At 39.7% G+C, this 15220-nt stretch overlaps 1 protein-coding gene across 1 annotated transcript; it reads right to left on the bottom strand.

Moving 5' to 3' along the window:
• Positions 1–5572: 5572 nt before the first annotated feature.
• On the bottom strand, positions 5573–14954 carry LOC144022381 (thyrotropin-releasing hormone receptor-like). The gene is made up of 2 exons (XM_077527132.1): positions 13953–14954; positions 5573–6281 (listed from the first exon to the last, which is right to left on the bottom strand). Exons 1-2 carry the CDS (start codon positions 14829–14831, stop codon positions 5826–5828), a joined length of 1335 nt encoding a protein of 444 aa, XP_077383258.1. The 5' UTR covers positions 14832–14954; the 3' UTR covers positions 5573–5825.
• Positions 14955–15220: the final 266 nt, after the last annotated feature.

A 15220-nucleotide genomic window follows, 5' to 3' on the forward strand; every position in this document is an offset into this window, starting at 1 on the left:
TTTGACACTAAGATTTTTTTGTTTAGTGACAAGGCAGCGCTGCACAAGACGTTGCGCTGCCCATTGAGAGAAAAGAAAAAAAAACATAATAAACGTGAATTAACGTTTTTGGCGGCATTCATTAGGATTTTAGAATATGTCATTAAACGTTTTTGGCGGTCAAAGAGTTCATGTTCAATCGTATGCTGAGAAACGTTTCTTGGGAGAAGTAATATGGCAGCCTCGTGGCGTCAAAAGTCTTGGCCTATCGGCTATTTAGATCGCTGGTTCGTCTTCTTCGCTGATTCTTCTTCTACGCTTTCTGTTAACTCCCTGTTACAGCGCTACAGCACCACTCCTGACTTGGCAAATATATTACAGCCATTAAACATCTTGAGCGTCTTCTTTTGGACACTCGCAAGTCTAGAAACGCTTCTGTTTGTTATGTCGTTTCTGAACCGCGTGTCGAGATGTGACTCATTCCGGGAAATTGACGTCACCAATGACGTCTTGACACTTCATGGGTTTAGGAAGAGGTTCAACTTTTCCATAATTTCAAACAGCGCAATGCTTCTCCGCAAAAGTTGCGTGTCAGTGGGTGTTTTGCCCGTAACACACTTTTTTTTTTTTTTTTTTTTTTTTTGAAGATGCCAGCATTCACACATAATAATGATTAACAATAGTGTTTTCAACCAGTTACTTAGTACTTGAGTATTCAAGTAAATACGTTTTTACTTGTACTTGAGTGATTTCTTTGATGACTACTTTTTACCTTTGGTTGAGTAATATTGTTTTGATGTAACACTCCTCTTACTTGAGTACAATTTTTGGCTACTCTACCCACCTCTGATAAGGACAGATAAAGGGTAGTGAGCTCTCCATTCACTCTCCAGTGATATAGATACAACTTAGGGGTGTTCAATTAACCTTTTATGCATAGTTTTGGAATGTGTTCGGGGGGGGGTAAGCAAAATACCAGGGGGGTGGTACATGAGCTCAGGTCGAGCCAAGATTTGAATCCAAGATAAAACTATAATAACTTCAATGTCAATTATTTGACTCTTTCGCATAAAACTTTCCAGCAGTTACCAATTATCACCTCTGTCTTACAAAGACACTCTTTCCCATTAAACTACAGCCAACGTAGTATTACCATTACACATTCTCTGGCACAACAATCCACAATCGCAGGGTCCAGACGCAGACACTTTTCTCGAGGGATTAAGAGCCATACCTGATTTGTTATGCATGTTAATGGTTATGATGTTCTTGACCTTTGATTGAAGAACATAAATAATAATAATAAGAATAAATTGAAAGTGAATATGGTTTCTCTGACACAGTGAACGACAATTTTAACATCATCGCTCACTAAAAGTGTGGCGGGTTTGACAAGTCAGAGGTTATAAACTGTAAGTGAGAGCGCAGTATTAATATGACAGATTGCTCTGCAGCATCACATGCTGGACGACGTCAAATTGAATGTCTCAAGCTATCTGATGGATGTCATGGTGACTCATAGTGCAGTTATCTAAGTGATTCATGGCAGCATCTAAGATGACAGGCCATTCAGGATTTGCTGTCAATGGATCAGATGTGGAGCGAGGCGCAATTTGTTGTGAACAAAACAGTAGATCATATGCAATCGTCACAAGGTATGACTGCCATTGTCTGTTTATTATATCACAACAATACGGGAAACGTTACAGACATTCAATCAAATAACAAGTGCACAGAAAGCTTTTGAGACGGAAATCTTTTAGCCATCCGACAAAAAAAAAAAAAAGGTTCATGCTGATAAATGTGCATTGTGCATCACAAAACATCTCCAAGACAGCAGTTTTGACAGAAAATGGAGGGAGACATGAATAAAAGTGCAGAAGTGGGGTTGTACTTTATACTGAAGGTGACGACAATGCAGTTTAGTCCTTCCACCTATTCCACTTTGAAGATTATCAACTTCCACTGACTGACTTGAAACGATTGCAGACACAAACAGATTGGATCAAAACAAACTGTTATTTTCTTCAGTATGTCGCTCACATTTGAAGAACACAATACTGAATGAATTAATTTCACATTGCCACGGCACAACTACATTTTAAGTACCTTTACAGTATGGACTTAGAACAAAACATCACTTTCATTTCAACGCACTTAGTATTCATTCTCTCTTAGTGTGTTTGTACCTTTTGATGAGAGCCTAGCGAGCTATACAGCATATATGTCGAGTATGGACCGCACCCATTTTACTTTAGTGTGGCACTTGGTCAAGAAGATCTATTTCCACACCCAAGCATTGGTTTGCAGCTTTTGCTGGCCGCGTATATCACAGGAAAGTGCTGATCTCAGCAATGTGTGTGAAATACTGCCACAACTGTAATCTGAACCGGTGACAGCAGATCTGTCTTCACATTAGGGTCATATACTGTGTTGTATTTTCTCTCATTTTCATTTACTGCTCACTGGCTTTTAAGGGATGGATGCTAGACAAATACAGGACGTCATTAACTCAACTTTGTCTTTTGTATACTGTTTTTGTATTGTATTTGGGTCCTTTACTTTGTTGCTGCAAAAAACATAACAGGAATTTGTACATAAAATTGAACTATAAATTCTTATTTCATGATGGCATATGCAAACTTACATCTCCAAAGAAAGGACATGCCACAACAACAATGAGCATGTCTTATCAAACAGTTCGTAAAACGCTGTCATCGTTTAATTTTAAAAGGCCTGCTTAGCATTATTAATTATTCTGTTGATTAAAAAAAAGAAAAAAAAAAAGATACTCATAAGTAACGTAAAACATATGTCTAGGCATCGTAGTACTTTTTTGTATGACATCCTACTGGTGAAGCGGCACGAGCTGTTATGCCACACATAAATGGAATAAGAGTAAATCAGGGTTCCTGATTAACTTTTATTTATTTTATTTTTTATTTTTTTAAACTTGGAGCACAGTGGCTATCCTGAAATTTTAGGTGAACAAGTAGGAAATTTGGGGGTGCACATGAATCATAAATTGACTCGCTAAAAAAAAAATGTAGAGCAGAAGATTGTCAGCAAAAAAATATATTCAAGAATTAAATAGAAAAAAAAATAAAGAATAAATTTATTAGTCATGTTTGTGTGAGTAGATGAAAACTAGTTGCACTGCCTCAAATTTTAGGGGCAAAGTGCCACCATTTAGGACAGTCTGGAGCCCTGTAAATGCTTTTAGATCCAGGTTAAGAACTGTGCCATTAGCTTTGATTGTTTTCTTTGCTTTTAAATGTCTTTAAATATTTTGTTTCTAAATGTGTTTCAATGTTGCTAGAGATGGAAAAAGTACTGACATTCTCAACTTGAGTAAAAGTAAAATTACTTGTATGAAAAAACAACTTTGGTAAAAACACTCACTCAAGTAATAGTATATTTACCAGATGTTTCCTCCTACATCTATTTGAAGTTTTCATTACTTCCCATTTCTGAATGTTGCTATATAAGTGTGCAGAAATGGGGAATAACAGAGTACAAATACGTCTTTACTGAGTAGTTGTTCAGTACTTTGTACTTTCCTGAGTTTTTCATTTTTTTAAGACTACTTTTTACTCTTATCTGCTACGTTTTAAAATGAGTATGTTCTTTTTACTCAATACATTTTCAAAACAAGGTCGTTATTTTTGTTTTTAAATGCATGAAAACGATTAAAACACTTGACCCGGAAGAAGAAGCAGCTGTCAATGTCTCCTGGCTCCACCAATCACAACCCCGTAAATATGAGGGCAATGCGCGCTGCCACGACAGAGGATAATTTAAACTTCATAAGAATGCTGCAGACTGCCAGTCAACAAGATGAAAGAAGGTTCAGTGTCAGCGAGGAATGGACCAGCAACATGAGCGAGTGATACTCAACACTGTCGACTCGACGCAGGGCAAGTCAGACCGTTAACAGGCCGATTATATACCCGTTTTTGCTCCATTAGCTAATATCTTTCAAATTGACATAGGAGGAAACATGAGGGGAAAAATATTGTTTACGTCTATCCGTCAAGTACATTTCAGAGCCTGTGCTTTTTCTACATTTAGTTGAGTAATTATTTTAATGTGTACTGTACTTTTACTTTTACAGAAGTTTTTTTTTTTTTTTAAACACAATTGTACTTTAAAGTAGAGAATGTCAGTACTTTTCCCATCTCTCTATGTATGTATATCAGTGGTTCTCAATTATTTTTTTGTGACGGCCCCCAGGAAGAAGAAAATATTTTGCACCGCCCCTCCCACTCACATCTTCGCCACGACTATAAATAGTATTGTTTATCAATAAAATTGTTGAAAGTACACTTCTGCAGAGGCGCTAATACTCCTTGTGCACTCTCTGACAATGGTAGTGCCACTGCCACCTAATGTAGTGGATGTACAATTACACTTTTTTCTAGTACGGCGAACAAATATTTCTAGGTGTCATCCCCCCATGTTTGCCCCCCTATAAAGTTCATTGCCAGACCCAGAAGGACCTATGCCACACTGATTAAACTTGACATGCATTAAATTCAATCATTTGTGACACTAACAAGTAACAACATTGTTCCCCTTTTCAGATTTACTGATGCTGATGTGTGTGTGTTTTTTTTAAGACTTTTAAAAGTAGCAATGGCTGCTGTGAATGACTGTGGCTTTAAACTGATTGATCATCCCCCATATTCTCTGGATTTACCACCATCTGACTTTTTTCTTAAAGCCACAATCAGCCATTGCAACGACCAACTTGTGGGCAGGAGCATTGTCCTGGTGAAAAACTTAGTACCACTTTTCAAAGTCCACATCCAAAACCACACCAGCATCACTAAAACTGAAAAGGAAAAAAAAAATTGTTAGTGTCACAAAGGATGAAATTTAATGCGTATCAAGTTTCATCAGTGTGGCATAAGTCCTTCTAGGTCTGGCAATGAACTTTTCAGCCCACCCTTCATTCATGTAGCCCTCCACCCAACCAACATTGTGACAACTGTGATTAAGGCCTGCTGGTGCTGTGCAGTTTACATATAATACAGAACAGTTGCTAAAATGTGTATGAATAAACAATCATTCCACAATAAACCCTCACATATACACATTTCGGTATTTGGACATTCACCTTTAAGCAGATTTTTATTTTCAGGAACCTATCCTCTTTTATTCACTGAAAAAAGTCACTCATTGGTGTTTTTGTGCTCAGGCCATGTCTAATACAAAATATTCTGTTGTCTTCTTGGGCCAAGGAACTATGTCAAAGTGAGGGGAGGAGCTTCATTTAGTCAGGCCATAGCCTTGTCTAATATGTCTAATATGGGGGGAAACTGTCACGCTCTTGTGGCATCTACACGGCAATGAATTGACTGTAGAATTTACAGGAAATAACTGGCAAAAAAGTTGCCAGCTAATTCTTGTAAAATATCATTTAACTACAGTGAAAATCTATTCCAGTATATTACTGTATTTTTTTTTTTACAAGATTCACAGTATTTCACATGTCAATTAAACAGCAAATTACCGTACTTTGTTTTTTTTGTTTTGTTTTTAACAATAATGCACTTTGTTTTACTTGTAATACATTGCAATATACAGTTAAATACAATAAATTAAAAATCAAGATAATGATGTACATTTTTTTTTTTACTGTAGATTTTACAGACATTTGTTACAGTGTATAGGCAATTACAAAATGTTTTCAACCAGTTAAACATGGAAAATAAATGCAAGCAGTTATATATGTTGATTTGCATTTTTGTGACTGCAGGAAAAGTTGTAAATTTGTAGAAATGATCAAACAACAACCATCACTTATTTGTGCATGTGTTATTACAACTCAAATAGCGTCACTATCAATGTGTCTCTATCTCAGTTTGAACACCTTTCCCCAATAGGGAGGACTCCTCAAACAACATCCGATGGGCGGTTGGCGTAATTCCAGAGGGTACTAAGTGGTCACTTGGGATGTTGAGCTCTTCCATTTCTGTCGAGAAGTGGTCGGGACTTTCGCCATTGGACGTATCCTTGATGACACTGTAGGTGAGTGCCACGCTGTATGAAGTCGGTTTCTCCAGACGCTGAGGCCCGCAGTGACACAGCTTTTTAAAGGCAGTGCGGAACTTCTGAGACATGACGTTGTAGATGACCGGGTTGATGGCGCTGTTCAAGTAGATGCAGAGGCGGCAGAAGAGCAGGAACCAGTTGTCCAGGTAGGCCTTGTCCAAGAAGGAGTTGACGACTACTAAGGTCCGGTAGGGCATCCAAAGTAAGGCGAATAGGATCACTACCACAGCCAACATTTTGGTTACCTGTTAAAAATAGAATTGGGGATGGGGGTTTGGGGGCATACACAGTATTCATTAACAGTGTTGGGAAAGTTCAATTTCTACACAAACTACTCGAAAGCTCAGATCATAAATTTTAAAATGTACTAGTAGTTCCGTTCATAGTTAATAACAGATTTTTTTGCGAAGTTCATTGGTCCCAGAATGTGCTTGTTCGTAGAAATGTTCAGAAAATACACTCAATCAAGTCTCCCTTTAAGAACATCTTACAAAAGACAAGATACACAATGACATATGTGTGACTATTTATTCTATTAACTTCAATGAAGAATGAAGAATGCATGTTTTACCATATTTCATATCTTCTAAATACTAATTCATCAAAAAGCAACAGCATTAACTGCAAATTATTTAGAAAATGCAGATTTCATTTCAAATTGACTGGTCTCTGCTCATCTAATCAGGCAGTTGGTTTTCTGAACACTAAAATGCCCCTCGACACCCTCAGATGTTGCAGCAAATGCAGGGAATATGCTCCGTGTCCTTGCATCGATTGCTTAGATGTCAAGCAAGTAGAGGCAAGCAATGGCTGCAAAGTGGTTGCATTTCCATTCCCGAGAGTGCTGCCATCAGAGAAAATTGGATTTGGAGAGTCTACAATAATTTTCTTTTTTATTTTCATTTCCCCGTGGCGTGCCGGAATTGCATTATTATATTGTTGTTGTTATAGTTGTATACCATTTTTTGGATTGTCCAATAGGAGAGCAGCATGATCAACAGGTGCACCTAATAAGTGAGCGGAGGCTGGATTGGACACCCATGATCACAAGATGAATTACAGCACAATAACCTCATTATGAACACATTATGATTCAACCTAAGCGAGCCAAACATTATTTGCATAATAATACTCGGGAACACAAATGACCAATGAAAACTGTTTTGTTATTGTCAAGGGGAGGGAACAAAGCATGACTGTCGGCTGAATACCAAACTTTTACAACATCAGTGCTGCTCATAAGAGTAGTTACCTCTGTGTGTGGCACGATGAGTCTTTATCATTCTAATTCATCAGACTAATGCTTTTCTTTATGATGAACTGATCTGTAAAGTTAATCAAAACAAACAAAATTATTCACTATGGATTGAAACTTTTTTTTTTTTACATCCCTTACTCTAACTATAAGTATTTTCTGGTAATCTCGTGAGCTATTTAATATTGTTCTTATATTTATTTAAATATTTATTAGGCCATAATGTATTTTTGATTATGGATCTCTGAACTGATTTGTGTGTATTGGAACAGGGTAAAGTTAATTTAATTCCCAAATTAAATCACAATCTGAAACTGCAGGACATTTCGGAAGAATCTGGAATTTATTGTTTAAAGCAGCACCTAAATAACCCCAACGCAAATTAAAAGCTATTCGCAACGAGGTCTGCTTGTGAATCATCTTTAGATCTATTGTGACAGCCAAGCAAGCAAGCTGCTAATCATAAGCAAATCATTATTCAGATTAGGGGTGTTAAAAAAAATCGATTCGCCGATATATCGCGATACTACATCGCGCGATTCTCGAATCGATTCAATAATCGGCAGAATCGATTTTTTTTTTTTTTTTTTTTTTTTTTTTTTTTTAGGATTCACACCTTGAGCATGGAAGAATGTTATATGAACGGCACATTAAGCCTTAATATTTTTATTTTAATGCTGTTCAAACATGAAACAGATTACAACCTCTATAAGACTGAAATTTCAGATAAATAAATAATACATTTTCATATAAATCTTACACTCTACAAGCTTACTGATTAGTATTTTCTAAATATGAATGAAAAAAAATCGCAACAATCGACTTATAAATTCGTATCGGGATTAATCGGTATCGAATCGTGACCATTCGTATCGGGATTAATCGGTATCGAATCGAATCGTGACCTGTGAATCGTGATACGAATCGAATCGTCAGGTACTAGGCAATTCACACCCCTAATTCAGATGATGGTTGATCTCCAAGGTGACAGACGGTTAGCATCCGCGTGAATTACATTGTGTTGATATGCTCAGTGTCAACCTGAGCAAACCCTAATCTGGTATCCTTTCTTGACCTTTTGCTAATCCAGTGATCATTTCCTCCCTTGTATTCACAGTTGCTTAATGGTGACCAACACAAACATGTGCATGTGCAGTTTTTGGTGTGCATTTGTCAAACAATATGCACCAATCACACAGATGTAGAAGAAAAATCATGTTTGAGCTGGAGTTAATGGATCAAATTGGCTAATAGGGCAGGGACATCCTCAGGCTAACACACCCTCTTTGTAATTCCAGGAAGACCTCTTTCCCTCCATCTGAAGAACAAACAAAATTGCATGTACAGCATCGTGTACTGCTGCTCTGCCCCCTTCACAAAATTTTATTTTTGCACCAGGTGGGGTCCATCTGAAGCAAGTATAAACAGTTTTTTTGTTTGTTTGAAGTTTTGGATACACTAACAGTGTGATTCTGAGGAAAGGCTTGATATTTGTGTATTTCTCCTGGGGCACCTGGAGCTTAAAAAAGATGCTGTTACAGTTCCCCGATGTGTTTGCTCATCTTTAATTGGTTGAGCTTCTCTGTCCAGAAAAAAAAAAAAAAGTGTCGTCGCCATGAGGGAATTTTATATTCAAACAGTACATTCATATGCTAAGTTGTTTTAAACACAGGTACGGCCAAACTTGTGCTTTTTTCTAGATCTAGGATACAACCATAAGTTCCTGTTTTTTTCAACTCTTGATGGAAAGGAGATTTCGGTTGTACAGTACATTGTTGCAAATACCTGGGCAGAGTAAGGGTTAGGGTTAGAATGATGAATCCCTTCATTTTAAATCGCATGTACTGCGTCTAACGCGAAAACTGGGTGTTTACTTTAGAAATAAGCAGTGAATCCGTCATTCCTCAGCGAAATTTACATCATTCAAAGTGGCATCTGTCAATGTTATATCATTCGCCTTTTAATGACAAATGATGGCCAGATCCGTTAGTACTCACTCAGTTAGTGATGATTGGAGCACCTTGTCCACACGAGCATCAAGTGTGGACAGACACAGCAGAAACCAAGGAATAATGCAGCTTTAAGCTCTAAGTCCGCTTGACATTGTTATATTGCTATCCTTTTCCTCACTAATATTGCCACATACAGATTAGTAGACACCACTTCCCCTTTTTAGAATCCTTAGCTGTTCAATAACCTGCCTGACTTAAAATCACGGACTTACATTGTGAAATGTGAATGGAGAGCTTCTCCCAGGCTACTGATACAATCGTGCGCCACACACTTTTTTTGCCGTGAAGACCCCCTATGAGTAGAGAGAAATTGGCCTCCAAACAGTGGCAATTCCTATAAGACTGCACGTCAAGCTCAGCTTCCCCTAAAATACCCCCCCCCCCCACCCACACCCACACACACACCTGCACACACCGTGGTAAAATATGCACTGCTGTGTGTGCATTTCATTGACTAAGTATGCGCTAGAATGCCTTCACCTTTTGTTCAGAATCAGCTACAGGTAACTTACATGACTTCCTTCTCATTCATCGCCGCAGCGCTACGGTGTTTTGACACTCAGACGCTCATTGAGGGATAGTAGGGTAGGTTGTTCCACAATGCAAAACTGGACGGTCATAAATGCAGGGCTTTATCCTGCCCTCTGACGTTCAGCATCTCTTGGAGTCTGGACGCTAGACTTCTGCATGATGATTGGATGATCTGTCGAGGCAAAAATGCCTCTTTGATTGACAGTGAAATAAGCGAATCAGGGATCTTGAAATATAAAACTCCACCGTTTCTCATTCTGTCGTTCTGAACCGACTGCAGACTTCACCGATCCCCAGCGAGTTAAAAATGACTAACGTTATGTTTGGCAACTCTGTGTTACTCTGCACCTCATGGCAGTTCATATGAATTTTGTCGACCGAATTTTGGTGAAGCCATTCGTTCGTCTTCCCTACGAAGAAAAAATTAGAGTGTGTGCTAATAACAAATTGGTCAAATATACCCCCCAAAAAAGGTTACATTTGACCAATCTAGCTAGTAGTTATGTGTCCGACAATCTTTGGTTAAAACAACCACTCTAGAATGGTAAGTGTTTTCAACCAATATATATTGGTAATTTGGCCAACCAATACAAATGGTTATTCTGACCAAGAGATTGGTTAATCTGTGTTAGAGGCTGAACTGATTGTCACGCCCACCTAAGTGGCTCGAAATTCATTCTCTGTGTTTGATCCATCCAGGGAGCGGTGAGCAGCAGCAGGGGCCGCATTCAGGAATCATCCATCCATCCATCCATCCATATTCATTTACTACCGCTTATCCGAGGTCGGGTCGTGGGGGCAGCAGCAGAAACCCAGACCTCCCTTTCCCCAGCCACTTCAACCAGCTCCACCAGCGGGATCCCAAGGTGTTCCCAGGCCAGTCGAGAGGCATAGTCTCTCCAGCGTGTCCTGGGTCGTCCCCGAGGACTCCTGCCAGTGGGACATGCCCAGAACACATCTCCAGGGAGGCGTCCCGGAGGCATCCGAACCAGATGCCCGAGCCACCTCAGCTGACACCTCTCAACGCGGAGGAGCATTCAGGAATCATTTGGTGATCTAACCCCCCAATTCCAACCCTTAATGCTGAGTGTCAAGCAGGGAGGCAAATGGGTCCCATTTTGATAGTCTTTAGTATGACCCTGCCAAGGATTGAACCCACAATCTCCCAGTGTCAGGGCAGACTCTCTACTACTCGGAGCTGGTCCCATCTAAAGATATATCTAGATACACATTTCAATTTTTAACCACTATTATTTTTAATATTTATTATAATATTTTGTAATCACTTATAATAATTAATAAATACATTTAGAATACAATAAATTGATACAATAAAGCTATTTCCAAGTGATCTATCTAGATTTACTTTCTATTGTAACAAATTTCATTGGTTGTTTGGCTAACCATCTGACCAATCTATTGGTTAATCAAGCCAATATGAGATTAAAGGGATACTTGACTCACTGAGCCATTTTCAGCAGTAAAAAAGTTAATATTTTGTCTATAAATAATGTGGTAACTTCGTTTTTCCTCTTTAATTTTATTTGTTTTTCTACTTGCTGTCGACTGATGATGACATCACCTGTGCTGAGGAAGAAGGTAACAACCAATCATGGCTCAGTTTACTGACCAAACCCAGAAAACATGTGAGCCATGATCGGCCGTTACCTACTTCCTCAGCACAGGTGACGTCATCATCATTCATTCTGAACAAGATATTAACTTTTCACTGCTGAAAATTGTTCAATGAGTCAAGTATACCTTGAACTTCCTAGATTGATAGTTTTTTTGTTTTGTTTTGGTTTTGTTTTTTTGTACCAATCCATTTTTAGAGTGTAAATAACACATTGATGATTTGCCCAGAAAAGAAAAATTAGCATCTCTCCCGAATGACAAGCAGCTGCCACTGCCGCCAAGACACTTCCAGTGGCTTCACTTCTCCTCCTTAAAATGGTCACCGAAGCACCCTAAGTTGTCTAACAACATGCTTGATGTCAAATAAACGAACCGAGCACTCAACTAAAGACTAGTTTACACTGTGAGGTTTTTAAAATTAAGTGAAATATAAATAAATAATATATAAATATAAACAATCCGTGGTGTGCAGCCAAACAGTCAACACGAGAGGAGCTCGAACGGACTTGGTGTGACGGGATCACACAAAACGGGATCAGGAGCTGTCTTCATGAGTTTGGCATCATCATCATCATTTGTGGGGCCCCATTTTGCGCGCTTGATAAATGAGGCCCTGCAGGTTTGGGGCTTGCACCTACATATAGCCTACTCTTTGTTTGTTTGTTTGTTGGTTGGTTGGTTTGTTTGTTTGGGGGGGCATGAAAAGGATTTGATTTGGTTTGCTAAAATGGGCAGTTGCTTATATTTATATATTAAATAATTTGGATTTTGAACTTATTTAGTAATGATCTATCTGTCAATTCATTATCCGAACGGCTAATTTTTTTTTTTACAATATTGAATTTGGTATTGAATATTTTACTATAATTGCAACTGAAGGGTAAAGGGTTGATAGATACATATAGGCCTATAGTAAATTTCATAGACTTCTGACAACACCACACACGCACGGACCCGTCGCCATGGGCGGGCCTTGGGGGTCCGTGCCCGCCCTGTCATTCAGCCGTGCCCGCCCTAGCAAGATGACTCACCAAGTATTCGTCCTATCAGTCACGTAAACTTGCGCCTTCTGTTTTAAGTAAAGCATGGCGTGCCATCCAACCACATACCTCCTTTCAAGTTTGGCTGTGATTGACAACTAAGCAAGCCAATGACAATCAGGATCAGGAGGGATGGGGTGGGGCGGGGGAGAGACGCGCGCTCTGCAGACGTGCCTTAGCCAAATCTACTTCCGGGTAGATAGTGCGCATTTGCCGGCTGGCGCTGGGACAAAGACTGAGCAGTGAGCACGTCGTGCCGCTTTAATGGAAGCCACCAAACGCCAAACCTAGATCCAGGATGACACAGTTGACATCAATGGGAATTCTGAGTCCACTGGTTACGTTTACAAGTGAGTGGCAAACTTTTATTTTAATTAGTCAAGCCACACGGCACGGATGAATTGTAGCAATACACAGTATGCGGTTAACAGACCCAAGCAGTCACACATACACAACAACAACAAAGGAGCATAAAATTATCACTAAAGCAGTTGCAGTACAATGTGAGTTGAATTCTCTTTTTTTATTGCCAAGTTTGTTCATGTTGATGACTGTCACTAAGTTCTAATTAAAAAAAACAGCACTTTACACATCCTTTTGGATTGATATTCTGCTTAGTTTTTCACTGAACCCGTATGTTGTTTCTGTATATCATCGACATAACTCAACCTTATTTCTAAATCACTTTAAAACAGCAATTGCTGCATACAAAGTGCTGTGCATGGAATAGAAATTAGTCTTTTAGTAGACACAAGTGAAATAAAATAACACAAAATAAAATTAATTCGAGTAAATATAAGTAGATAAGTATACACCCAAATAAAATACTAAAAAAAAAAAAAATCTGTACAAGTATAGAAATAAAATAACACAAAATACAGAAGGCACCATAAAAAAAGTCAAATGATGTGAAGTCTCATGCTGAGTCAAAGATCAAAGAATAGAAATGTCTGGCAAAAATGAAAGGAAATTTTGTCCATATCGTACAGCCCTAATCCAACACGCAAATGAAGGCAACTGCTAGCCAATTCCAGATAGAAGGGGCTGGGTCACAGAGTCATTCATTCGGACATAGTTGTTTACAGAAGTGAAGAGTGGATTTGTTGCAAATGAACTTGTGAGTTGAATAAATGCAAAATTAACTACACATTTTTTTTTCAGTTTGTCTTTGAGATTTCAGAATGAACTGCCGCTTTTAAGTGACAGAAAATATTTCTGAACACTTTTGCAGTTGTCACAATGCCGCTGTTCAACCTGATGAACATTAGATTTAGGTTGATAAAGTGTGCCCCCCCCCCCCCCAAAAAAAAGGTAATGCCCCCCCCTACAATTTCTTTCTGGTGACGGGTCTGCACACGCACACGCACGCATCAACACCCCCCCCCCCCTCCCCCAACCCAACCCCCCACACACAGTGCACAGTGAGAGATGAGGTTTCCTCACCTGTCTGCGGGAAGCAGCAGTGGTGCTGCTGGAGGAGTTTGCGCTGATCATCCTTCCTCCCACCTGACTAGTTGCTCTCCTCCATTTGCTGGCGTTGTCTTTGGGCTCCGCAGGTATCGGGTTTAGGAAAAGTATCCTCGCGATGAGTAAATAAAGAACAGTGGCCAGCATGAGGGGCAGCACGTAAAAAACGGCAAAATCTATGAAGTAAATGGGCAGGTATTGACTCCTGGATACTTTGTAGGCGCAGCTGATGAGCACGACGTTGTCATATACCAAAGTTTGGGTGTCCGACAAAAAGAGCCACATGATGCAATAGATGGACGTGAGCGCCCACACCAGCGTGATGATCTTCTTAGCCCGGGATAAAGTGCACATGAACTGCGCCTTGATGGGGTGACAGATGGCGATGTATCGCTCCACCGTGAATGCTGTGATGGAACAAGAGGACGCGTTAATTCCCAAATATTGGAGATAAGTGATTCCCAGGCAACCTGCGTATCCGTACACCCACTGGCCGTGCAGGGCGTCGGTGATGTTCGGCAGCCCGGCTGCGGTCAGCACCATCAGGTCGGCTGCAGCCAGGCTCACCAGATAACAGTTAGTTGGAGTTCGCATGTGTTTGGTGATCAGCACCACCAGGATGACCATTATGTTGCCCACCATTCCCATCCCGCAAACGAAGGTCACCAAAAACACACTGACTGCCTTGTACTCAAGCGCATAGTCGCGCCACACTCCCAAGGTTTGATTTTGCTGCGCCGAAGACGACGTGTCATTGCCGGCTGTCACGTTGTTTGTGCTCAAGTTGTCCATTATGGGATTCTTGAGGTTTAAAAAATAAAATGAAACCTTAATATGATGTGCAAGTGCACTCATAAAAAAACAGCCTACAAATTAAATATAAATATAAATGTAATTAAAATTAAATATAAAACTTAATGGCACCCTCAAACAATCCAAACGTCCTCCGTTTTCCATGTTCTATTTCATTTCAAATGTGTATTCCCTAGTTGCAAAAATTCCAGCCACGCGCGCCTGCAGACTGAAGTTAGAAAAGTGGCGAGCTCCCTCATGCTCACACCCGCGAGTGAGGGATGAGGGAGGGAGGGGCGGGGGGATTTTGGGGGGGGGGGCGGGGGGGGGCATCAGTACCAGAACAACCAGACAAGGGACACGACTGAAATGTGAAAGGATCTGATGCATGAAACTTACCGGTATAACAATCATTTCAAACATAAAGCTATGCAAATTACAGTAGCTTGCAA

Source organism: Festucalex cinctus, chromosome 7 (genome assembly GCF_051991245.1).
Source record: "Festucalex cinctus isolate MCC-2025b chromosome 7, RoL_Fcin_1.0, whole genome shotgun sequence".
Classification (NCBI taxonomy): Eukaryota; Metazoa; Chordata; class Actinopteri; order Syngnathiformes; family Syngnathidae; genus Festucalex; species Festucalex cinctus.

Coding starts and splice junctions, on each gene's coding strand:
- LOC144022381 (XM_077527132.1), bottom strand. CDS start 14,831: ATGAGTGCACTTGCACATCATATTAAGGTTTCATTTTATTTTTTAAAC. Junction 6,282..13,952: donor CTGCTGCTTCCCGCAGACAG/GTGAGGAAACCT, acceptor TATTTTTAACAG/GTAACCAAAATGTTGGCTGT.